The sequence below is a fragment of the Larimichthys crocea genome, chromosome XVII (genome assembly GCF_000972845.2).
Source record: "Larimichthys crocea isolate SSNF chromosome XVII, L_crocea_2.0, whole genome shotgun sequence".
NCBI classification, from domain to species: Eukaryota; Metazoa; Chordata; class Actinopteri; family Sciaenidae; genus Larimichthys; species Larimichthys crocea.
The window spans coordinates 14,804,896-14,814,824 of NC_040027.1; the positions used below are offsets into that span (position 1 = coordinate 14,804,896).

A 9,929-nucleotide genomic window follows, 5' to 3' on the forward strand; every position below is an offset into this window, starting at 1 on the left:
AACCATCGTCACAGTCCTGCCTCTGCCGCCTCCAGCTAAACTAAAAATCAGCATAGATCATAGGTAAGCTGAATGATACCTGGGTGCTCAAACAAGCCGCCTGTAACGGCACCTACCTGTCAATCTAAGTGGCCAAGCTGGTAATTATGCATAACTTTAAGCCTTAATATAATTTGAACAGGTGAGTTATGTAGAAATTCAGACTCAGTACAGTTGTCATGAACGGAGAAATTAGCTATAGAGTCCAAAACAGTTTTTTGTACCAGGCTGTAAACATGTTTATTTCTGCTGTGAAGTTGGACATTTTAACATGGGGACCTATGGAGACTGACTTATTCTGTAGCCAGCCTCAAGAAACTGCAGTTTTTGGTACTTCCTGTGCTGGCTCCACTTTGCAGCCTCGGAGGTTGCTGCTTGGGTTATACAGATGTTACACTGATGGAAATACATGCCAGTTATTACAGTAATGGCTCAGGAATTATCCTGTGAGGTGACAAAGCACTTCTCTCTCTCTCTCTGTCACAATATCTATTCAGTCAGCCTTTGTTTGTTTGCCCAGACACCATTTCGTGTTATAGAATTCTTGCGGGCTGCTAATAGTATCTTTAATAGTAAAGTGTCCTTTTTGTTTAACTTTTGGAATAACAAAATTCACAATAAATCGATACGACCAATGAGCCAAGCCAAGAATAATTTTCTCAAAAAACAACCTGAAGCAACATCAGTGAGGTTTTGCAGAAAATTAATGCTCAATGCTTCATAGAAGACCTTTTATACATTGTGTAGGGGCAATATATATGTAAGGCAATATATCTGATATATACTGCAAATGCAAATTATTCTCATCCTATAGTCAAACATTAAAATCAAGGAGTTTTTGTCTGAATGATACAGCACACGGTAGCGTGCTGACTGAAGAACAATATGTCTGGTGAGGTTTGGTGATGCCAACTATAAAAACGCTCCCTCCCTGCTCCCAGAGCTCCAGACACCATTTTCTCTGCTAATGCAAGTATGGTCGATAATAGAGGAAAGGGCCCAGGGCTAAGTACACTCTCAAGTAAGTGTACACACTGTTATTTCCTCTCTACGCTGCTATTGTGTTTCTGGCTATGAAATATAGGCCAGTGTGGCTGGTTTCGGTTTTCAGGGCCCATTCTTCACCATGACACAAAGATGAGGCCTCATTTACTGGGCATGACGTGTCTAGGTACTCTGGAAGATCGCCAACTATGAACAGTTTACACGCAATGCTCTCTTTCAAATTTATCTAAGTGGTGTATTCTGCACTTATAATGGCCATGAAATAAATGAGATGTGCTGCCAACCGCAGCTACGAAATTCATTAATCAGCTAGAAATGTCCATTTCCTGTCTCCTGCCATGAATGCTCCTCTACGGTAATGTGTCATGACATCAGACATCACTAGGGTTTCCCGTTAGACGTGAATATACTTAGAATTAAAGGGGCACTTTATATTTAATCAAACAATAGTGATTAATCCCTCCACTCATCACATTTGTGTATCAGTGATTGAGTTGAGTGCACTCATTGTTACCTGCTCCACTTAACAGTGCTCATAGCCAGACTGCTCACACATAAGTGTAACATCTGTATGACCCAAGCGGCAACCTCTGTGGCTGTGAAGTGCAGCCAATGTACAAGTAACAAAAACTGCGGTTCCTCAAACGTCCACTTGAGGCTGGCTACAGAACGAGTCAATCTCCATACACGTAGGTGGCTTTGTTTGAGCATTGTCATTCAGCCAACCTCTGCTCCACCAATGATCCACAAATTATTTGATTTTTTAGAGGGAAGCAACATAGGCAGGACTGCCAGAGCCACCACACTTCACAATGGCTCTTCAGAGACCTGTGGCCATAATCCATATTCATATTTTCTCTGGTCCTAACTAACCAGATTCCAAAGAGAACGCACTTTCTGTGAAGTGGTGATGCAGGTGAAACACAGAAAACATATCAGCGTGTCACCTTGTTTACAATATCATGTCAAAAGCAACAAAATATCACATTCCTTTTTTATGCTGCATTTCTGATATAAAGCATTAACGCACATCCCTTTCATCATCGATGGAAAAATGGGCATATATCATATATCTAATACAGCCTGACAGCATGATCGTATATCTAATACAGCCTGACAGTGAATTAATGAAGGTCCTACAAGGTCTCAGGCTGCCACGTGGTGAAAACATGGAAGAAACTGATTGGTTTTTCCGAGAAGATAACATTGACCTGGACAACAAAAAGAAAACCATCAAATAAACCGAATCTAAAAGGAGACATCTAAAATGAAAAATCTATAAAAATCTGACTAATCCCCTGAAGCGAAGCCTCTGCAGTACGACGTCCTCTGGTTGCTTACTCATCGCTGATTGTGCTGTGATTCATACAAGACACCCCCCCCCATCCCTCTCCACACTCCAGCACCGGAAAGAAAAGCGTCTTGCTCTCAGATAAGGTAATCACTTTAGAGTGGCAGTGATTGGCAGTATGTATGAGAGTAACAGTGAGACATGGGGCTGGGCTGCCGGCTTTAAATTGAACTCGGTAGCTTTGGTGACGTTGTCAGCGGTCACTGCTTGCGTGTCAGAGTGATCTCCACCTGAGGCCAGATTTAGCAGCATTTTCAGCACACAGATCACGTCCCCCCCTCTTTATCATCGCCCACTTTACTACCTGCCTTCCCTTTTTACGATCGAAATGCTTTTTAATTACGAAGCGTTGCGTTTACAGATGGCGCCGGGTCTGGAGGTCATGTCGTGGAAGGCAAACGTTATTAGATGGGATACAGCAGCTCATTTTCCTTCTGGCAGTGTGCTAGCAAACGTCATCAGCAGGTGGTCAGGAGTGTATGTACGTATCCACCATATCTACGATTATATCAACACAATGTTTGCATATGCTGATTTCTACTAGGGGATTTAAGTGTACACCACTGATATTAACATGTATTTATACAGCAAACAAAACACAATTTGGGAAGACAGAAAAAATATGTTTATATACTGTGTATATCTATTTTTAAGAGACAACTTTAAATGCCTGAATATGTGCCGATACTGATCCTTCCAAGAAATCAAAAAACACTTATCTGACACTTATCTGACACTGTCCAATAATTGGAAGTTATTTTATTTCTTCAAGGAAGGACTGCAACTTTTATTTCCATTATCCAATAATCTGCCAATATTTTCTTCGACTGACTGTCGTTTAGTTTCCAAAACAGAGACACAAGAGTGAAAAAATGTCCATCACAATTTTCCTTAACTCATACTGTCATATTAAAATATCTTGTTTGTCGGACCAAAGTATTTGTAAAAATAAAAAAAAGATGTTTTTCCTTAACCCTCTAGACTCTAGATTGTTGCTGCAGGTCACAGAGGACCAATTTCCATAGGTCCTCATGTTCAAATGTCCAACTTCACAGCAGAAATAAACATGTTTACAGCCTGGTACAAAAAACAGTTTTGGTCTCTATAGCTAATTTCCCCGTTCATGACAACTGTACAGAGTCTGAATTTCTACATAACTCACACCATCAAATTACATTAAAAATTAAAGTTATACATAATTAACTTTGCTTTGATTGAACTTTGCTGTTACAGGTGGCTTGTCTGAGCAACCAGGTTTCATTCAGCCCCCCTCAGCTCCACCCACGATCCACGTGTCTCTGGCACCACACTCTAAGCTTCAGAAATCTATATGTGACGTCAAGATTTTGTCTTTTCTTTTATTATAAATAACTAATTACTTGTTCCTCTATTAACTTTAATAATTTAAAGGTGTGTGTACTGATGTATATATTATAATTTGTAAAAATGGAAAACAAAAGTGGCCCTTAACAACTTCCTTGAGGCACTCCACAGTCACACTCACTGCTCCTAGCTCAGAATAACTACCATCAAAATGTACAACATATTTCCTGGTGGTGAGATAACTTTTGATGCATGCAGCAGACACTTCATAGTCATATACAAATGGATAAATACTGCATATTTTAATGTGTCCCTAACTGTAAGTGTGCACTTTCATATTATGATATGAACTACAGCCCTGCTACTCACTATCACCATCAGAGATGACTACATACGACATACTTTATTCTAATTATAATGGTGTTATGATCTAGCTTCATTCTAGTCATCATACATCATGGCACATTGCATGTTTATCTTTGTCATAGCAGCCGGGTCTTCATAATTGTGACTGAGTGATGCTGGTCAGACCGTCACGGGTGACCTGCTCCAGTCAATAGGAGAGGAAATGTGGCTGCATCAGCAGGTCTGGCAGAGGGGATGTGAACCCACTGACAGAGACTGGAGGAGAGCCACATAGATGCTATATTCAGCAGCAGCAGCAGCAGCAGAGCAGTGTGTGGTATGTTGTACTTATTGGTATGTCAGACTTCTATACAAGTTTACTGTAATTTACCACTTATGTTGGGCCAAAATTAGCATTATAGAGAATTATGCTAATGCGGTGCTTTGTTTTTATTATGGTTTAATTCCCCCTAAAAATAAATGAAATTAACAAGGATGTGTTTACATTTAAACACAGAGAAAATAGTGCAACAATATACATTTGTTATGGTGGTGGGATGTCAAGGTTTACCTTTCTAGATGCTGGTTAATGGTTAAGTATAACTATCTTGAGTTTAGAAGTGAAGTTTCTATGTTTTTTTGGTTGTAATATAAATTGAAATTTATCCACAAAGTATATGCACCCAATAGCCTTGTAAAGAGAAGCCTATTTTTTCCTTCAAGTTTGTCCCCTGCATCTTAATTAAGGTCAGCGTGGGAGGGAAGAGCTCTCAAACAACAAGATTACTGCCATTCTCCCGCTTTGTGGGAACTGGGCTATTGACCCACACATGAGTGTCAGAGAGCACAAAGCAGAGAGTGAGACGCACACAAAAAAACTCCACAACTCCTTCTTCTTCTTCCTTTCCTCCGCTCAGACTACAAGAAAGACAAGGGGGCATTTATACCCTGCCTCTGTACCCCCTCCAGACACTGCCACCAATGGGCTTTTTCATGACATGAGTCTGCTCACATCCTCCAGTTCACATCCAGAGCCATTGACTCGGTTTGGAAGAGAACAATCTGCTCTGCTGAAAGAAAGACCTGCAGTCTCACTGAAAGCCGCTTTGTGGTCTGTGTGGGTCTGACCAACAAGATGTTTTCTCGTACTGCTGACATGATGCTAGACTCAGTTTAATCAGGACTTAGGCCTGACTAAAATCTGTTCATACAGACCTACTTTTGTCTGTAAGATGATCAGTACAGGGCCGTTCCTTTAGTTTAGCTCAGAGATTTAACTGGATTCAAGCCTGAGAGGATTGTTATCTGTATTAGATGTCAAACATCGACATTCTGATTCATAAAAAAGAAACTACATTTATGAAAAAACACAGAAGGAGCCAAGTACATAAAATATGTTTTACAGTTTGCAGTTTTGGCTCCCCGTCTTGTTATGCAAGACTAATTTATGGTATATGTTACAATGCCTACAATGGCTTGACAGCATGATTGATGCTGTATACTAAAAAGGTTAAATGAGCCACAGTACAGTTTGTATTGCAAAACTACTATTTTGGGTCTCCAAACAAATTATAATAAAGCAGGACGTGTCCAAATTAGCAGAGAGCGAAGAACATGAAAACACCAGACTGGTTATCATGGTAGCATGCCAGTGATATTCAAGTTACGTGTACTTGGCTAACTTGCTTTAAAAAAAAAAGGCTTTAGATAAAAATTAAACAGGACGTATCCAAGGACATTTCAGTGGTATCCACACTGTAAATATATTCCCTTTGGATTACAGTGATCTAGGTTTACACTGCTGAAGGAGACACTGCTGACAACAAAATACTCATTGTCCACTGCTGTAGAGGCAGAAGCTCTGAGCTCTGTGCCAAGGTAATGACACCAATCTTACAGTAGGTGTCAACAAAATGTAGTCCCCGTCATGAAGTCTTTGGGGGACAGTTAAAAAATAAGAGAGATCTTAAAGATTTATTTTGTCTAGAAGGCAACTACGTCACAAAATGCAAAAAGCAAAAATCACATACAGTTCAAATATGACAACCCAAAAAAAGCCGCGCAGCTTGCTGTCTAGTCACCCATGACATGAGGAAGGAGGGGGGAGATTGCTAAATTAGGCCAAACGGTAAATATTTCAGGAAGCCTCATCCATTATTGACAAATGGCTTTACCTTGCTAAGCAGGCTACATATCGAGTATCTTTCCAGTCTCACCTCGACCGGTCCTCACCCTGTGCACTGTACAACCCGAGGAATGTCGAGTGCTCTGAACTACATACTGAAGAAACGTACAAACATATGACCACAGAAACAAAAACAGAAACTCTAGCTAGATATAAGTGACAGTCCCAAATGTCTATATGGGTTATTTTAAAAGGGACAAAATCTGTGTTTTCCAAGTGCTGTTATTGTGCTTGCTACATCTTAGCACTGGTGGCAGATTTTAATAGAAAAATTCATTACAAAATGTTGAATAATAACAGACTTTTTAAAATCTGGATTAATCTGCGCACATAAACAAATAACATTGCCTTACCCTAAATAAACATCAGGTCAAATATTGCTGGAGATTATGTCCCCTGCAGCACAGCATGAGATACTCGCCCAGTTCAACTGGAAAGATCGACTCTGTAGTAGTTAGACGGTCGTCAATCTTGCGGTACAATCTGGACAAGGCGACATTTTCTCTATAGATGGATCTAAATGATCTCCTACAGTGTCACAATAACCTGCCTCTGAAATGAAAGCCGATTCTAAATAAATGTCCTGCTCGTATCACATGTCTTTGAATAGGTTTTGCTTGTTCACAGGAGATTTGCACAGTCACTGCTGGTACTACGCAGGGACGAATTCATCTTCTCTTAATCCCTTCACAGAGGAGGAAGGGAGGGGAGGCCAGAGGTCAAGAAGAAGGTTGGAGAAGGACCCCCCCACCCAGCTCATGCAGTGTGAAGCACGATATACTGCAGGTGAGTACTTACTGGTGGTGTTTCCAGACATCTGAATGATGCATTTGCTTTCTTTTCCTATCTCCCTTGAGTTGAAAGGGCGGACACGCACCGCCACCTTTACAGAGGCCCCTGCCATGGTGCTGTTTTCCTAGCACCTTGGGGTGCCTTCTTTAGTGGCCAGGTGTAGGAGCCTGCAGGTCTGTAAAAAAGGGAGCAGATAGTGAATCCTAGTTAATATAAATTCTGTTTTTTCAGTATGCAAATGACATGCCACAACAGACTTGTGAAATATTTTCAGGGTGTGTTTTTGTACATTTGTGTTAGGGTTGAACGTTACACCTTATGGTTGACGCGATCGGCACAATAGAGGAGGGCAAGGCTGTGTGGCTGTAACATGAAAAGACCATGCATGGTCAGCTACAGCCAAGGGAGATGGATAATGAAGCTAGCAGTAACAAAAGAAGTGCAGCACCAGCAGCAGCTAAATGTCAGACTATTTCCCTGGATGACAATGGCACTGAAACCAGCCACAAATCCAGGATCTGGCTCCATTCAGCAGCTCGGTTTCATGAACTACCCGTAACTCATCGTACCATCTTCCTAAAAGACTAAATATGAACATGAAACGACTGTGTGGTTTAGTGCGTGGTGTGATGGCATCGTGGGTGTGTCAAGAGCAAGCGTGACTCATCATCTGTAAAATTTACAATGATTTAATGTTTTCATCAATAAGCTTCAACATGGAGCGATGTGATCCGCCTGCTTTAACGCTGCACGCCTCAAACCTAACTGCGAACTATCATCATTTATAGCACATTAATAAGAGAAAGCGTCATCGCTTTAGATTAATGTATGGCTAAGGTTTGGGATAATGTTTAATATTCAGAGTATTGTTCCTATCCTTTGTGACTCAGACGTCTGTCATCAAAATTTGAGTGTTGGAAATCTGCTGTGTCACCCTCCTTCCTGGTACATCCTCTACAAGCTGCCACCTAAAACAGATTAATTAAGAGATGTGTGTGCGAGCAACTTGTGTGCGTGAAAACAGTGATTCTGTTGTTGTTGTTTTTTTATATAGGCTATATAGGTGCAACCGTGCCGAGGACACTGAGGATTTATGAATAAATAAAGATTTATGAGGAAAACAGAGTGAATAATAGAAGAGATTCAGTGTTTTTATAAATCAGAAAATCTTGTACGTTGTTCACGCACTGTCCCCGGAATATCTTATAATATGCTAAAATAACAACACTTAAAGTTGTCAAAATTCAAAGCTGCTTCAACATCAACATCCATAGCTCATAATCTGCTCATACTGATGCTCAGACCAATCAGCTGATGATGCAGCTCAGCTGGGCGGCCACCATTTTCCCGGTGACAAAGGCTAATGTAACACAACATGCTGTGTGTGTTTGAGCGTGACGACAGCTTGATGCAGTTTCATCACTCATAAACTCCTACAAATGAACATAAAAAATAAATATTAAGATTTAATTGGTGGCTTTCTTTAAACATGACAGCAAAGCTGCAAACCACAGGTCAACAGTGGGTTAAGGCCTATATTTATATCAGGCTAAAACAGATCATACATTGCTGTAATTTAAAAAAGAAATATGTCTTATTATAACCTATTATAGCCACACGTCTTAGTAGTTTTACCCTCCAATGACAGGGCATTTATTCCTGTCGTCCTCCTCCCACAAATAAAACACATTTCTAAACAAACATACGCAGTAAATAAATAAAAAATAATAACATGACAGCACATGCATTGTGTTGCAGAGCAGCTTTTAGTCACTAATTGTCTCAATACTATGTTTCCAGACACTGACAGCCTCTTTCAATGGCCGCACCCTATGCCCATCTCTCCCCCAGGAGATTTAACACTAAGTAAATAAAGACTGTCTCATTAAAACTGCATCAACCGGCGGGATAATGGAAAAAAAAATAAAATTAAATAGAGACAAACCTACCTCCGCAGTGTGTATAACCCGTGTGTTTGTCGTCTGCTTTATTATCCAGCTCCGTAGCTCCTTCCACCTCCTCTGCTCTCCTCCAGGTCTGGCACTGCCCCTCTCTGCTAACAGCCTCTCCTCTCCATGAAAACGGGAAGGTTACCGTCGCCTTGTAACCAAACCAGCCAGCCCTCCTCCCCTCTGCCCTTGTCTCGACTTGCCACTCGCAGGAGGACTCTAACTAAAGGAAGGACGGGTTGTTCGGATGGTTCAGTCCGCTTCTTCACACACTAAAAGCGGTTTAAAAATGGCTCTGTTGTCTCCCTGTCTTTGGGTGAGGATGCTGGAGCTTCAACTGAGCCGGTGACATCACCACCGAGGGAGGTAACAGCATCAATGCAGTAGTGGGAAGAGAGGGAGAGAGAGGAGGGAGGGAGGAGGAGGAGGAGGAGGGGGAGAAAGACAGGCAGCAGGAGGCTGAAACATCTCATGTAAAAAATAAAAAAAATAAAAATAAAGCCACTTTATTTAAAGTTAAAAAACAGCAGAAAGAAAAAAGGATGCCAAGGGTTTCCAAAGAAAAACTGCCATGTTTACATGAGGGATTGTTGTGAATGCAGTGAGAATAAAAAATGTTATGAATAGGGTTTAGTAGGTCAAGCCGGGGGACATCAAGCTGAGAGGAGACACAACTGGCACATAGCAGGTCTCTGCACCATGGAAACTGCCTGTGCAGTGAAGTGTACACATATAACATCTCAGAGCAAAGAAACTGGATTTTTTTTTACTGTCGCAGAAATATATATATATTTTTTTTGTGCAAATGTTCCTCTATGCTATTTTCTGAGGTTGCCTGCATTGCAGTTCTCTGTACCTTCTCTGTCTACTGCAGCAAATACTCAAACTTAAATGGTAAACATACAAAATAGGACACATTCACATCCACAATGTCTCTGTT

General features: G+C 40.9%; 1 protein-coding gene across 15 annotated transcripts in view; it reads right to left on the reverse strand.

The window, feature by feature from the left end:
- kif1aa (kinesin family member 1Aa) overlaps window positions 1–9,353 on the reverse strand; it is a 39,934-nt gene extending 30,581 nt beyond the window's left edge. For 6 of the 15 annotated variants that reach the window (XM_027290052.1, XM_019260294.2, XM_027290048.1 and 3 more), the window contains exons 1-2: window positions 8,990–9,353; window positions 7,047–7,215 (exon numbers count right to left, since the gene is read on the reverse strand). In XM_027290052.1, the coding sequence (XP_027145853.1) occupies window positions 7,047–7,152 (106 nt within the window). In that variant the 5' untranslated portion in view covers window positions 7,153–7,215; window positions 8,990–9,353. The remainder of the gene's footprint in view (window positions 1–7,046; window positions 7,216–8,989) is intronic. The other 9 variants (XM_019260304.2, XM_019260305.2, XM_019260302.2 and 6 more) reach the window with 2 other exon arrangements.
- Between the last annotated feature and the right edge of the window lie 576 nt (window positions 9,354–9,929).